This window comes from Podarcis pityusensis (assembly GCF_964106645.2).
Source record: "Podarcis pityusensis genome assembly, chromosome: 10".
Classification (NCBI taxonomy): Eukaryota; Metazoa; Chordata; class Lepidosauria; order Squamata; family Lacertidae; genus Podarcis; species Podarcis pityusensis.
Genome location: NC_138035.1, coordinates 33,410,955 through 33,427,002, shown reverse-complemented (window position 1 = coordinate 33,427,002; position 16,048 = coordinate 33,410,955). Strand labels below are relative to the sequence as shown.

At 41.9% G+C, this 16,048-nt stretch overlaps 2 protein-coding genes and 1 long non-coding RNA gene across 7 annotated transcripts in view; 2 read left to right on the top strand and 1 right to left on the bottom strand.

The window, feature by feature from the left end:
- The window catches only part of GUCY2C (guanylate cyclase 2C), a 50,253-nt gene extending 43,130 nt beyond the window's left edge, over positions 1–7,123 (bottom strand). Inside the window, exons 1-4 of one of the 3 annotated variants that reach the window (XR_013976903.1) lie at positions 5,856–7,123; positions 4,462–4,580; positions 2,801–2,868; positions 976–1,191 (exon numbers count right to left, since the gene is read on the bottom strand). Coding sequence is in view for 2 of the 3 variants with exons in the window: in XM_080971237.1 (XP_080827363.1) it covers positions 976–1,191; positions 2,801–2,868; positions 4,462–4,580; positions 5,856–6,066 (614 nt within the window). In the remaining variant the exon portion in view is untranslated. Of the gene's footprint in view, positions 1–975; positions 1,192–2,800; positions 2,869–3,677; positions 3,784–4,461; positions 4,581–5,855 lie in introns of those variants that run through there. The other 2 variants (XM_080971237.1, XM_080971238.1) reach the window with 2 other exon arrangements.
- On the top strand, positions 2,877–10,924 carry LOC308457464. Its single transcript, XR_013976927.1, has 3 exons — positions 2,877–3,001; positions 7,590–7,979; positions 9,762–10,924. It is a non-coding gene; the product is annotated as an uncharacterized lncRNA (long non-coding RNA).
- A 1,758-nt stretch (positions 10,925–12,682) lies between these two features.
- The window catches only part of IFT56 (intraflagellar transport 56), a 31,240-nt gene continuing 27,874 nt past the window's right edge, over positions 12,683–16,048 (top strand). Inside the window, exons 1-3 of one of the 3 annotated variants that reach the window (XM_080971904.1) lie at positions 12,683–12,790; positions 13,098–13,235; positions 15,872–15,964. In XM_080971904.1, coding sequence (XP_080828030.1) covers positions 13,098–13,235; positions 15,872–15,964 — 231 coding nt within the window. In that variant the 5' untranslated portion in view covers positions 12,683–12,790. Of the gene's footprint in view, positions 12,791–12,834; positions 12,962–13,097; positions 13,236–15,871; positions 15,970–16,048 lie in introns of those variants that run through there. The other 2 variants (XM_080971903.1, XM_080971905.1) reach the window with 2 other exon arrangements.

Genomic DNA, 16,048 nt, shown 5'->3' with positions numbered 1-16,048 from the left:
GTACAGTGGTACCTCGAGTTACAGACGCTTCAGGTTACAGACGCTTCAGGTTACAGACTCCGTTAACCTGGAAGTAGTACCTCAGGTTAAGATCTTTGCTTCAGGATGAGAACAGAAATCGTGCAGCGGCGGCGCAGCAGGCCCCATTAGCTAAAGTGGTACCTCAGTTTCAGGTTAAGAATGGACCTCCAGAATGAATTAAGTTCTTAACCCGAGGTACCACTGTAAATCATTTTTAACTTACCAAATGTGTGGTCTCTTTCTATGCTAAGGGGGAACTTTGGAAGCAGCTTAAAAGCGAATATTTTAAAGTTCTTACATTTCCACACTTTACTTTGCTGTATATTTTGTGATTTTAAATCTCTGCTGGGGTTCTCTCGCCAAAGTACTTGCCCCAAACCTGGATCTTAGGCATCCAGGGAATTCTCTTTTTAATACTACAGTGGTACCTCGGGTTACATACGCTTCAGGTTACATACGCTTCAGGTTACAAACTCTGCTAACCCAGAAATAGTACCTCAGGTTAAGAGCTTTGCTTCAGGATGAGAACAGAAATCGTGCTCCGGCAGTGCAGCAGCAGCGGGAGGCCCCATTAGCTAAAGTGGTGCTTCAGGTTAAGAACAGTTTCAGGTTAAGAACAGACCTCCAGAATGAATTAAGTACTTAACCCGAGGTACCGCTGTATACCCTAATTCCTCCCCCAACCAACACTTACTTTCAAGGGGTGGGGTGTGTGTGATAATAATTCTGGAACACTGAATTTTGGTTCTGTTCCACATGTGAATTCCCATGATGTTTTAGAAAATCCAGTTATTTCAAACAGCGTAGAAGACTCTGCCAAGCAGGAAATGGCATAGCCAATTCCCATTGCAAGTAGTCAACAATACTATCAATATATGATTTAAGTCTTTTATGTAAAAACAGAAAGAGTTTGAAAAAGAATTGAAACATTGGTTATACTGGGAAAGTTCCTACCAGAAGCAATCTTCAGTGTCATTGTCTTCCTTATAGATGTAAGTAGTTTCCCATGTGACACTTTTGAATGGCAACGTGGAATTCTTCCAGAAATCAACCAAGAAGTAGTTCAACTTCCTGGCTGGAGTCAACAGCCTTGTTAACTTTTCTTGGTAATCACAAGTCAACCCGAAACTCCCTGCAGAGATCAGAGGTGGGACCAACTCCGTCTCTAATCTACAAAAGAAAAGAAAAGTTTTTCATTTTTATTTATGATTTTAAATTATATACATTTCAGTAGTTTTACAATCATTCTAACATTTCAAAACTGGACTTCCTCTTCTTTATGCAGTTCCTTAAATTTATTTTTTGTATTTCCTGCATATTCTAAATTAACTTATTCTTTTATTCATCTACTTTAAATATATGCTCTTATGAAACTGCAGGTTATTACAATAATCCTGCCAATGTCCTTATCTGTTTACAGTTTGTTTGTAAATATACAACAAACCATTTCCATTCTTTTGTAAAAAGTTTGTTATTTTGATTTCTTATTTTTCCAGTAATTTTCGCCATTTCTGTACATTCCATAAGTTTTTGTATCCGGTCTTCTTTCATCAGAACTTCTTCTTCTTTCCATTTTTGGGCAAATAACATTCTTGCCACTGTAGTTGAATACATGAATATATTTATATACACTTAAGGTAGTTCTACTCTATAATTCCCAAAAGGAAAGCTTCTGGTTTTTTGGGTTTTTTTACAAATGTTATTTTAAACATCCTTTTCAATTCATTATATATCATTTCCCAGTAAGCCTTACTACAAGACCACCACACATAAAGAAAAGAAAATAATTCCAGTATGGCTGCTACATTGATAGATGCTTTATCAATATAGGCCATATTTCCAATCCTTTCTTCTTTTGTTTTTCTGCAATAATCTTTATTAAATTTGTTAAATAATACATTTATTCCACTCATTATTCAAAACATAATAAGGTACATAAAGAAAAATCAGAATACCTCCACTTTAAATAGCATTACAACCATATGTCTTTAAAGATGACTTCCCCTCCACCTCACTACAGGTCCTTACATCTTCTTTTTCTTTTAAACTGTGTCCTTTTTCACATTTTCATTCATTGCTCTTACATAACATACTTTATCTATCTGTTCTTTAATTTGCGAAAATTAATCAAAGGATATTAAGGATTTTGTTTGGGAACAATGTTTTTCTAAGTATACTCTATAGCACTCCCACTCACTGTTAAACTTTTGATTTGTTTGGTTTCTGATTACCTCTGTCATCTTTGCTAATTCTAAGAATTCACATAATTTGGTTTCTTCTTTTGTTTGCCTTGATTTCAAAATAAATATGAAGCCAGAAAGTTATGAGTACTATACTACAAATTCTCTCAGAAAAAACTGGGCAGATGGCTCTGAATAGTTAATACCTCTGTGTGTGAGAACAAACATAAAGGAAACATGCTCCCCAGCGTCAGTGCCATCGCTTTGAACCCAGATGTCATCCTATGAAGAATATGCACTAATTAAACCATTAAGAGTGCTCAGTTCTTCTTTCTAAATGGTGCTGATAAAGAGGACTGATGCAAGACTTGCATTTCATTTCCTCCTTCATGCTTTAAAATGGGCAGGGAACCATTTTTTCTCACCGCATTCCTTCTAGGGGCATCTGTTGGGAGTCACATGTTGGCAGTAGGTAGGGCAAGAGCCAAAAGTGGTCAGGGCACCCCTTTTTTCACAAGTGTTTGCTAGGCTCTTAAGCCGACATCACATTTATTCAGTATTTAGCCTTATTTGAATAGAACACTTCAGCTGATACTTACGAGACCATCTGGAATGTGGCAAAGGTGCACGTTGGGCCTAGAATAGTACACCCAAGTTTTTTATCAGCCTGAAATAAAAAAGACCAACATGAGGCGAGGGGTGGATAAAGTTTAATGGACAATCATGCAGATGCAAAGTAATACTGTGGTAATGAAGCAAATGGCTGGAAGATACTAAGGCATTGCAGTAATAAAAACAAGGTGAGTGTTGGATAACAGAGTCTGCAAATGGAGATTAAAAAGTAAGAGAGATGTTATGGCCTCTACAGGGGCATGAATTAAAACTATGTACAGTAGGTGCCTGTCTAAGGAATAACTGTGCCCTTTAAGTATAGTGGTACCTCAGGTTACATATGCTTCAGGTTACATACGCTTCAGGTTACATATGCTTCAGGTTACACACTCCGCTAACCCAGAAATAGTGCTTCAGGTTAAGAACTTTGCTTCAGGATGAGAACAGAAATCGTGCTCCGGCAGTGCAGCAGCAGCGGGAGGCCCCATTAGCTAAAGTGGTGCTTCAGGTTAAGAACAGTTTCAGGTTAAGTACAAACCTCCGGAATGAATTAAGTACTTAACCTGAGGTACCACTGCATTAAAATGGTAGCACAAGCAGATTTACAGTGAAGCACACTGATACATAACTGGAAGGGAATGTAACAGTTTTTAAATCATGGATTATGATGAGATTTTTAAAACATGTACGTCAAGCCAGTGCTTGATGTATTTGGTTTCTAGCTGGCACTTGCTCTTTATTTGGTGAGGAACTCCTGGTTTATGGGAGCAACTAGGCCCACCAGGACTCCCCATTTGCCCCACTAGGCCCCACTAGGCCATTGTGGCTAAGCTACACCCAGATGCCCCACACCTGACACAATACCTGATGTCAGGGGTTTGGCAGGTAAAGACACAGGTCCGTGCCAAAAGCGAGGTTTGCGAATTGCATGGGCAGAGGAGAATGCTTTCCCTGATATCAGTGTTATGTTATGTGACTGACAGGTGAGTGCTCCTGCCCACTGCTCTTGACATGCAAGTGGAAGGGGAGCTAAGGACTTGGCCCACCGGCCATAGCTGTCAACCATCCCTTATTTGGTGGGAAAGTCCCTTATCCCAGTGCCGTGTCCCGCTGCTGTCCCTTATTGATAATGTCCCTTAAATTTCCCGGGTTTCAAAGGAAGCAGCAACTCTCCCTCCCTCCCTGCTGACCAGGGAGGAGGGAGGCTCCAACTGTGTTGCTTGGCTGAGTTGCTCACCCAATAAGGAGTCTAAGAACGACTGGGGGGGGGGAGTGGAGCTTGCATGCCTTGTGCCGATCAACTCGGACGCGTTGTCTGGGGACTCGCCTTTGCTCAGCGCTTCCCAGCGGAGAGGTGACGGTGGTTTCCTTGCTGCATCCTCTTTGCCCGGTTGCTGTGTTTTGGGAACCACCGCTTGAGGCTTCATTTGGCTGCTGGCTGGGCTTTCTGCCTTTGGCTCGGAGGGGCTCAGGAGTTGAACATACCTATGCTCTGAAAATCCCTTATTTTGGCTGCTGATCCCTTATTTTCGAGGCTGCTGGTCCCTTATTTTTAAATCTGTAAGTTGACAGCTATGCCACCGGCTGCATCCAGTTCCCCACTTCTGACCTAAAAAGATGATTCCTACATATGCGCCTTAATACTCACATAAATCTGCTTGATGAATTCCACACCTTCACACGTGCTGGTGCGGCAGCCATTGGAGACGTACAGCGACGTGTCGATGCCATCAAATGCGGCACTGACATTCACATTCACATTGTTTGCTGTAACATGAAACGCAGGAGTGTTAGGTATTGAAACTATACAATGTTTTTGTAAGAACATATGTCATGATGCTGCAGCCTGTTGCAACATGAGTACAAAACAGCCAGTGGCACAGGCAGGCAGGCGAGTACGTAAGCAAGTTATTGAGGGGTGTGGGTGGTGGGCAGCCCAGATATGCTGCAGAGGAACAGTTAGGACAGTTTTTCAAGGCATGGGTGGTAGCTGGGTGATAAGTGGGTGGCACGTGTGCAATGCAAAGAGGAGGCACCCGCAAGTTTAATAATATAAAAATATTGATTTAAAACATACTTTTAAAAATAAAGTATGATTCCAATTCATAATTTTATTTAAGACAACTTTTTAGCTGTTTTGATTGTATTGATTTACAGATGATAAACTTGTGAATCTTGTAAACCAAGTTGTAAGGAGCAGAGTGTAAATAAGTAGATAAATAATAAAGAGCTGATAATTATCTGACTATGCATTGATTGTAGGGCTGCCTCATCAAGTATTTAAATTTTCTATTTTATTATTATTATTATTATTATTAATTAAATTTGCATACCTCCCTATACCCATAGAACGCAGGGCGGTTCACAACATAAAATCACAATATTAAAAACACAAAAGCATTTCCTTAAGAGAAATGTTAATGGAGTAGCAGACTTTAAACAATCTCCACTAGTTTTGTCATGTGGAAGGCAAATTGGCCACTGTGCACTTCTTATGACATTCATTCCGTGAAGTAGGATCATATCCTCTGTTTGCTTGTATTGATGGGTAGTGACGTTTGTTTCAGTTGCAGATAGGGAAGTGTCTTTCATGTAACTAAAAACAGTTTTAAAATAGACACTCATGGAACAGTAGGGTGGGGGATTTTCCCTGGAAAGGAAGTAGCCTTGCTCAGGTTTGTCACATTTTAAGGAACACATAAACACTCAATTAGTATAGTAGGGAATCATCATCATCATCATTTTATTTTTTTATCCCACCTTTCCATAGTTAAAACCATGCTCAAGGCAGCTTACAACTTGAAAAGATTTACGGTACATAATGGCAACCATAACAAAAATAATCATAACCATCAACCACCTTTCTGCCAAGACCCAAGAGACAATAAAACAACTGTAACTACTGCATGGTTCACGTGGTGAAAGACGGATAATACGTGAGCAGCGGTGCTAGGCAGAAAGGAAGACAGCCTGTGGAAACATTATTTTGTATAGACTCAGGGCCTGACATTTGACCCTCAAAAGATACTGAAGTGCTCTTACCTTTCAGGTCAGATTTCACCAGTTTCATGCCCCATTCCACAGCTGGTTCTATTTCTCCCGCACTCACTGGAAGCATAGAGTCATTCATGAGCATTACATTGATCATGTAGCCACCTTTGTCGTCACATCTGATCACATCACCAGCATGCCACAGAAACTGGGTCAAGAAGAGCAGGGCCCCCAAAATCTGATCCACTTTTTGTTCTCTCATGATGCCGCGTAGTCCATGCCAGCGTTGCTTCTTGCGCGTACTGCACGCTTGATATTTTAAAGCGAGGATATTTGCTCTGTGCCCACCAATTGGTCAAGTTTTTCTTCTCTCAAATACGTCCTTCCGTTCCCTTTCTTAGCTCCCTTTCCACCCGCACCTGCCCAGCTGGTACGTCTGCTTGCGAGCATATAAGAGCAGCAAAACTTGTGAAATGCGAAGGGGCCAAAGGTCGGTTGTTCATGTTTGCCACTGAGAACATTAGAGCTATAAAACCGAGGCATTAGTCACCGTGAGATAAAGACACAACATGATGGGTAAGGGGAAGAGGAGGGGCCAAGAAGATAATGGAAGAGAACCAGTTAAAATGGAAATAAAATTAAAAGACCATTAATGCAGAAGGATAAATCAGATGGCTGCCTCTTGTTTGTTTTGCTTTTCCAAGTAACTCGTGGTAGCTGTAAAATGGGAGGCAAAAAGGAAGTTCCCGTGTGCACTAAATAAACACTGTGCTTTACTTTGAGTTTTTATTTTCATTTTTTGTATTTGACTTGCTGCTAACAAGAAATGTCTGGCTGTATCATTCTCCATACGTGTACACATACACATATTCATAGGATGGCATTTCCAAAGAACCAATCAATTAAAAATGCCCATGAACGATCTACCATTGATCCATTTGTCAAAATTCAGATAAATTAACTCAAATGTATGGATTATAACTGAATGCAGGTTCTCAACTGCCTTCAGAGAAAAAATTGTGTCATGATTAATAACAGCTGCTGTATTTATATTTGAAGTGATTGGGTTGTTCACAAATTAGATATGGTAAAAACAAACACCAAATGGCACAGAACATTCCTAGAGCGACTCCAATATATTGTGCTACCCTAAGCAACTGTACAACATGATCTAAGTAGGATTCCTTGCAGGCCTGGTCCACTCATGAGGCAAGGTGAGGTGACTGCCTCAGGTGGCAGGATCCACAGGGGCAGCGGATCCCAATATAGATCTTTAATCCCCCTTTATTCCTGATACCAGTCTTCACTCCCAATTTTCTCTGGCAATGAGGAGAGCGCAATTTTGTGGTTCACCTCAGGTACCAAAATGACTTGGGCCAGCCCCAATTCCTTGAAATGTATAAGGGGTGTGTGATCTCTTCACCTAGGTCCTTTGGGGGTGAGGAGGGGGAGCGCTGAGCAGATTTGACAATTATGAAATAGTTGCTTCAGTTAGCTGCATTATGTTTTAAAGGTAGCAGATTAATTTATGGTGTCATAATTGATATTGTGATTTGTACTCTGTGACCTACCCTGGGATCAGAAACTGACAAAGGGTGGGAGACCAATATAAATAAATAAATATGTTGGGAAGCACTTTTCAAATCCTGTCTTATCATCAGCCTTGAAAATACTGGTTCTTCTCCTGTTACCACAAAAAAGCATTTGCTTGGCTTATTTGTGCCTTTAAGATGATCCTGATTATACTCAAATGCACTTTCACGACATGGATTATTTCCTTTTTAGAAACCTGTATGAGAATGTTCACAGATCAGAGGAATGAGAGGATGAAAGAAGAAACACCACACTAGCAGTTCTAAAGCGGGAGAAGGTGGTAAAGAAAGAGAAATAATGACAGCCCCTATATCATTGCAAGAAGTTATAAATGTGTTACTAGGAACTCAACTGCTTACCTTTAGCTATGACTGAGAAAGCTAATCAGGCTGAAAGATGGAAGGCTAGAAAATATGTAATGCAATGTCTGTATAAGAAACTATCATCTCTAACTGAAGCTGCAAACATTACATACTCTATAGTAGGACAACTATTCAAATACTTGAGCATTTTCACTGCTGCCCCACACAGACCATGTTTGTATGTCATACTAAACAATGGTTTAGCAAGATGTGATCCACAGTGTGCTCCTCTTCACTTTCCCCCTCCTGTATAGCTAAGAGGAATTGGTTTGTGTGCTCCTCTTCACTTTCCCCCTCCTGTATAGCTAAGAGGAATAGTTTGGGAGCTCCGTCAACCACAGTTTGCCATGTCATCTAGTTTGGCAAACTGGTCAACACTAATTATGGGTAATGTCCACTGCTTTTTTCTGGGGGTACGTAGGGGTACGCATACTCCTAAACATTTTGTGAATCTTTGTACTTTTGTCCATTTACTGTATTTCTTTTCCCCGATTTGAACTATAAAATGGTGGTTTACTTGAGTCAAAATAAGAGTACCCCTAAACATTTTTTAAGAAAAAAAAGCACTGGTAATGTCAATTAGCCAGCTTCTAGGACCCCATTTTGAAATGGGCTTGTTTGAAAGTGATGATAGCTTTAATCACAATTTGTTGAACTAGATGACACAATGAAATGAGCCAAAGTTTGGGAAAGCAAAAGCAAGCTGTTTAACTTCTCTTTCTGGCTGTGTGTGTTTGGGGGTGTGGGATGGACTGTGACGCTGAGGCTTGCTGAGGTTTGTTCTTGCTTGTGCATGTTACACTAAATTTACTTTTCATTGATCAATCCACTGTGACTTAAATATTTTTTCCTGGTTAGTTGTAGCCAGCCAAATTCAGAAATCTTCACTGTATATCTGAAATTAGCATATTCCAAACATTCATAGACTGTTAGAATGATTGCACCATTAAGTTGTCTTTGAAAATAGGAACATGAACTCTAAGATTACCCACAGTTCCCTTGAGCAAACAATATACTGTAACGTTTATAACTGTCAGAGATTACTTTTGAACAAACAGGAAATTAAACACCTATTGTGCAAACAATCCGAGTATTCAACATGCAGCAATTCAAACTGTTTTCCCATGATGTAGTTCATGACATAAACTTCATAAAGGGAATTTATTAAAGTACTGTCTAGATCTACCCCATACAAATGCAAAGGCCAAATTACAATTTTTAAAATATTCAATACTATTGAGGGATAAATGATAATCAGACCAGTATTCATTTCCTAACATGTAAGGCCTAACTTATATTACAAGCAAAACAATTAGAGAATATTGTGGCACTTTAAAGACTTATAAATTTATTTTTGCACATGGGGCTGTACTCAAACTTTGTTTTAAACTGCCACATTCCCTCCCTCAGTGTTACCCCCGGCTTACTCTACTCAAATATCTGCTGTTGTTTCAAATCACCACTCCCCCCTCTCTGTTTTCTTTATTCAAATCTGTACTCTATTGTTCAAAACCAGTTTAAATTCTGTCTTCTCTTTTGCTCCCCTGCTGTGCACCCTGCAAATCCAGGATTGTGATGAGGCAAATCCTCCAATGGGGCGGCACTCTAACTTCATGCAAATTCAGGATTCTGATGCTGCACTACAAATCCTCCAATGGGGGCTGAATTATGACAGCCTTATTTTTAAGTATAAAGGAAGGTAATCATTCATGGACTCCTGAACTATGAAGGCTCAGGGCCTGGGGTAAACCACACTATATGTCCCCTGCCTTCATATTATCCCTGCCTCTGCTGCTGCAACTCCTCTTCATGGAGATGCTGTTAGCAGCCCCTTCTATTCTTGCCACTTTAATGGGGGGTAGCCTCTCCCCCAGTTTAAGGGTTGTATCCAATCCCAGTCCTACTCAGAGCAGACCCATTGAAATTAATGGCCATGACTACTTTTTATTTATTTATAAAACTTCTGCAACTTCTGACCAGCCTTGCCTTGCTTTACCTCCAGTTAGGTACTGTAGGATCCAGCATCAGAATAGAACACAAAATTGGGAAACAATGAAGCTTTGGATCTGGCAGCTCCAAGGCTGCCCCAGCATGCCCCATTTGGGCCTCTCTCCAGCCAGAACACCAGTGGTAGAAGACAAGATCACACTCCCTCTCTCCCTTTTCACTTGTATGCTGTTTTTTTTAAGTTCTACGTTTGTGCACAGGGACTCTTTAGTTTCAATTTATTGCACATATGCCATTCTGGGAGCCTTTTTGGCTGAAAAGTAGTGCACAAATACTCTAAATAAATAATCTCTTCTTCTTTGGCCTACAGCAATTTAAGAGCATTATCCTAAGAGAGAGAAATTACTGTTTTGTCTTTTGTTATGTCTTTTGTTACTGCAAGAAATATTTGCTCACTACTTTACTTCTTATTTGTGTTCATTTACACTACTGTACATGCAACAGCCACCAGGGGTGTCCATCTTCCAAAAGCACACTGTTTTTCAAAAAGCATGTAGGTGTCTCTAACACTGCCTTTTTGAGCCTTTCTTTATATTTTAATATAAATCTTTTAATATAAATATTCACCAGACCCTTTTGTAGCTCTTAACGTGTAATAAACCAAGTCACTGAAAAACATTGCATGTGGTATAAACAAGTTCATTAATCACTCAAAGTACACAATCTTTGAGATAATGCAGGTAACGGATATACTGCTGATAGTATGAATTGTGGCATAATGCCACAGTTCAATACCCCCCTCCTCTGAAATCACTATTTGCTTTTTATAAGCAAGCATTTTTAACAGGACTGCCTTGTTTATCAGTTTGGTGATGATTTTTACTTTATGTACTTCTTTGTGTTCTAAATTCCTGTTACATGTTCTTTATCTAATATTTTATCTAATCTGAGAGCTACTATAGCAGCTAAGAAAATGGCATGGGAACCAGGAAGTTCCTGGTTTAAATGTTGCCTCTGCTATAAATTCACTTGGTGGTCTTAGTCAAACCAAACTTTCAGCTTCATTCACATATCTGCACCATATGGATAAAACACTCAACTACTGTACACAGTTCTTGTAAGGATGAATAGTCACTTTGGTCATGTGAGGGAGTTTAGGCTGAGAATTAGGGCTTGTCCACACCTCTGCTTGTCTCATGACTAGAAAGCATGGGTCCAAGTAGTTTTCCCCTTACTCTCCTTGTTTCCCAAGGAAACCCCACTTTTTAGCTCTAAATCAGAGCAAATGTCAATTCAGAGAAAACCTGAATTTCCATTTGTTCCGATTGAGTGCTAGAGCGGTTTTCCTTGGGGTGGGGTGGAAGGTTGCCACAGGACATGAGAAAGTGTGAAGAAGCTGGACAAATGTCACCCAATCAACTTCATGGCTGAGTGGGGATTTGAATATGTTTCCTTACTCCTCATCCAAAACTCTGAACTCTATACCACACTATGTAAATACTAAATATTATCAGGTTATATGTCATAAAAGTAGATTTGATACAGGTGGAAGCTTGCAGCATTAAATATATTTATGCTTTGTTCTGCGTATCAGCATTCAGCGCTGTGGTATTTTGTGACAGAATGCCCACATTTAATCTTCAAAAACAGAAATAAGAAACCTTTATGTGCGATTAACTTGGGCATGAAAACACTGATCCCCAACCCCTCTAAGCTACTTCTCTCCCACTAAGGAGACCACTATCCATTATGTTTTCCCTAGTGGCAGGAAATACATTGATCTGGTTGCAAGTAAAATATATTCTTGTGGGTTTGCTATATGATCACTGTGAATGTGTCTACAATGGTACCTTGGGTTACATACGCTTCAGGTTACAGACTCCGCTAACCCAGAAATAGTGCTTCAGGATGAGAACAGAAATCGTGCTCCGGCGGCGCGGCGGCAGCGGGAGGCCCTATTAGCAAAAGTGGTGCTTCAGGTTAAGAAAATTTTCAGGTTAAGAACAGACTTCCGGAACGAATTAAGTACTTAACCCAAGGTACCACTGTATTGCTATTATTTTGCCTTAAACTTTAAGGCTTCAAGTAATGTCTAGTCAAGAGCTTAGGATTTGACATTAGAATATTGGTGCGTTTGAATTACTATAATGAACGAGCTATTCATCTGTAGAGCTGGAGTCTGCAACAAATACTTGGCAGGTTGACAGTTTTTAAGATACAGACAGAATGAGGTATCTTTATGTCTCCAGCATTCTCTCATCCAAATGAAACTAAACCTCAGTAGCAATGGTCCTGGAACTTCTCATTGCTCCCTGCAAAATGAGAGGAGTGTGTAAGAATATATAGGTAAAACATTTGCAGAAAGCGCAGAATGGTATCAAGATCTACAAATGCCACACAGCCACTAGCCCCAACCCAAAGCTGGTGATAGGAAGTAGAGTCTTGTTGCAGGAGAAAATGCCTAATAATCCTGTTCGAGAATTACACCTGCTTACTCAATTTTATGAAAGCTAGGGGAGGACTAAAATGTACTAAGAGAGCATTCAAGCAGCTATGGGGACTCAGCTACACAGATGGCGATGGTAAGCTTGCGGCAAATTCAATATATTTTTCAAAACGCTTTTTAAAAAAAGCATTTTCACATCTTCTTTTATATGTGTCTAGATTCCACCTGGGTCTTCATTTTGATTTATAACAGGAGTCATACAAATGTGCTTTAAATCGCAGGATACTGGTGATAAAAACGTTTTCCGCCCTGGCAATCATTTTTTCACATATAAAGAAAAATCAGTGACTGCGTCCGGTTGTCTGCGTGTGTCGCTAGAATGAAGAGACTAGGGGAGCAGAGCAAAATGTGTGCCTCTCGGAGCAGCCTTTGTCACTACAAACCAGCGAGCTTCCCAGCTTTGTCTGTAAAATGCAGCCCTGGTGGAGACTGGCTCTCAAGCGGGCCTCTCCTGCCTCCACCCTCCCCGCTCCCCGAAAAAAACCCCACGGCTGCGTCCCCGCCTCTGCTGCGTCGCCAGCGCGCACGCATTCCTGAAGCAAATTGGGATAACGTGGCGCGGGATCAGCAGCGGAACTGTGAGTATGGCTGGCAGTTGCCACCCGGGCGTTATTTGATGTTTCCCTGTCCAGATTCCCCTTCCCTAGCTACCGCCCGCCCGCGCGGTTGCCAGGGGAACAGAGTCCTTGGCTAAACAGTAAAGCAGCCGCGGGTTGTAGTGGTTGCGGATTAGGCCTGCGGGCAAAATGGTGAGGGGCAGGGATGTTTTAAGGGGCTCCTCGGAAAATTGGGGAATGGAGGGCGGGGGGACAACGACTAGCGGAGCCTCATCCCGCCCCCCTCACCTATCTTTGCTCTTTCTTCCCTCCTCTCCGCCTTTTGTAGATGCTCTCGCGGCTCAAGCCCGCCGTCGGGGGCGGCTCTCAATCCGCTGACAAGCGCAAAAAGAAAGGCAAGCGAATCCCGCAGCTGGAGGAGCTGCTGACCCAGCGGGACTTCACTGGGGCCATCGCCCTACTGGAGGTACCAGGGGCACGGCTTGGAAAATGCGCACCTTGCGCCAAGAACCGACAGAGACGGCGCTGGGTTGTTCGTGGGGATGGGCTCAGAGCTGATGGTAGCCTTATGACTAGTGGGAGTTAATGCCTTGGAAATAAGGGGCCTTAACATTCACCCTCCTGTTCCAGCCTTTGATTCCTACAGAGGGAGAGTGGAGAGCCTCTGTGCTCCTTTTTTCTCAGCCTGCTTTTATTTTTCCTGCTTTGTGAGGTGTAGGAGGTGAAGTTTGACCTCTGCACAGAATTGCATTCTTCTGGAGACCTGGTACCACTTCCAGAAGATTACTTATACACTCTTAAGTACTGTTCACCGTCCCGATACAGTTAGGATGTTAAGTGTGTGTAATGCTGATACTCCAAAGGCTGTGGGATGAGGACAAGAAATCTAATGTTCTCCACACACAAAACCACAGGAGGATGAGCAAAATGGATTACAGTATAAAAAGTTTGCCTGTGAACACTTGCATACTTATATTTCTTTAAAGCTGGCATAGGCAAACTCGGCCCAACAGATGTTTTGGGACTACAACTCCCATCATCCGTGACCACTGGTCCTGTTAGCTAGGGATGATGTGAGTTGTAGTCCCAAAACACCTGGAGGGCTGAGTTTGCCTATGCCTAATTTAAAGCAAGAGTTTTATACCGACTGATTCAGTTTCTAATGTCTAAATCAGGGTGGGGGACTTTTTCCAGTCCTTCGTGGATAGCATTTGAGGGTGGTGGGATATGCCAATAGCAGCCATGGCAGGAGGCAAAAGAAAAAACACAGGTGGGGCAATGGATGCGATCCATACTTTTGTATAGTAGACTACAAGCCACACAAAAGTCAGATGTTTCTCTGGCAATACTAGATGGTGTGGTGCAGCTGCCCTGCTCACTTTGTCTCCAGTTGCTTTGCTGCTGCATACCAGGATGGAAAGGGGTAGGGGCATGTTTGCACCATGCCAATCTTGCTGTCACCTCACCCCTTTCTCTGTCTCAGTATGCAGCAGTGATGTAGCTGGAGGGACATCAGGTAAGTGGCTATTAGGGACAGGCAGCAGTCCAAGAGGTGGGCAGAAGAGGCAGGGGAGCAGGAGGATGATCCAGGGGAAGGGCCAGCAATTTGTGGGGCTCTATGTCAACCAGAGACAGGAAGAGAGGAGGCCATGACAGAGTTGCAGGAAGACTCAGAGGTGGAAAAGACAGTCCCAGAGAGACTTCTGCTATCCCTCCCCTTCTATCTCCCAAGGACAAGGAGGGGCTTAAAGTGACAGGAGCAGGTGGAGCTGCCACACAGGAGAAGTTGCTAGTTGCTTGCATACACCACACCAGATGGGGTTTAAGTGAGTTGGAAGGGGTGTGGTCACGCTGCTGCTCCAACTATAGTGGTACCTCAGGTTACAAATGCTTCAGGTTACATAGGCTTCAGGTTACATACTCCACTAACCCAGAAATAGTACCCCGGGTTAAGAACTTTGCTTCAGGATAAGAACAGAAATTGTGCTCCGGCGGCGTGGCGGCAGCAGGAGGCCCCATTAGCTAAAGTGGTGCTTCAGGTTAAGAACAGTTTCAGGTTAATAACGGACCTCCGGAATGAATTAAGTACTTAACCTGAGGTACCACTGTATCCAGATTGGAGTCTGAAGAAGCAGATGCCTAGTTAGCTAATCAGCAGGAGTGAGGTGTCTGTCCCTTGCACCTCAGGAGCTGATGTAATTGAGTGCTTTGCCAGTAAAGAACTAAACTTCAAATTGCTTGTCTTCATTGGGGCAGGGTGTGCTCAGGACAGTGGCATAGCCCCACCATTTCCTTTGCTACTATCCTGTTCCCTTCTATAAAAAACACACACCTGTCTCTGTATTGTCCAACAAGGCAAGCAAGAGGTATTATCACAGTTTAAGGACGCACACTCGCCAGGAAAAGCAGCCAAGGAGGCCATGGAAGAGGAACAGTGAGGGGTGTGGTCTAAGGAGGAGGCATTGTCTGGAGATAGTATTGAGCGTTGGAGAGAGAAGCATTGAGGGCCACATTTTGCCCTGGGCCTGTGGTTCTTCCACCCCTGGTCTAAATACTAAAGTTTCTGTTTTGAAGGAGGCCTATTCTACAGTAAGACATAGGCATATAGCCTTTGTGCTTTTCTGATGAATCATAGAATTGTAGAATTGGAAGGGACCTCAAGGGACAGCTAGTTAAACCTCCTGCAATGCAGGAATCTTTTCCCCATATGCACTAGGCACTGTACCTTTAACGGCTACTTGTAGTTTGGTTTTGGTACTGGCGATGCTGTGACCAACCAATGAATTTCTGCTTATCAAGTTGTTGTTAAAGGCACAGAGTTCAGTTGGGAAAAACCAGCTATCAAAGTATTTTCAAAAAAAGTTACTGTATGTTACTTGCCTCCAGCCTCCTCATCACATTTATGTATGTCATAAATACTTAAGGCCTTTGAAGGTGAGCCAGGTTAAAACCCTTGAAAATGTCAACCATTACATATTTGCATCATATTGTGTGGTTTCATTCTACAAAGTTGCCAGCATAAAATTACTTTTAGGAATAACTTTCATATGAGAGTATCCACGTTTGGGCATCATTTTAATCTTAATGTTTTCCTTCTGGAAGTTTAAGCGTCATGTTGGGGAACAAGATGAAGATGCAGACCTCTGGATTGGATATTGTGCTTTTCATTTGGGTGACTACAAGAGAGCACTGGAGGTGAGGTGAGGAAATCCTGCTTCCTTTTGGAAGGAAGGGGGATATTGTCTTAATATAAAAAAAGATGGGAGTGGAAAGAGACGT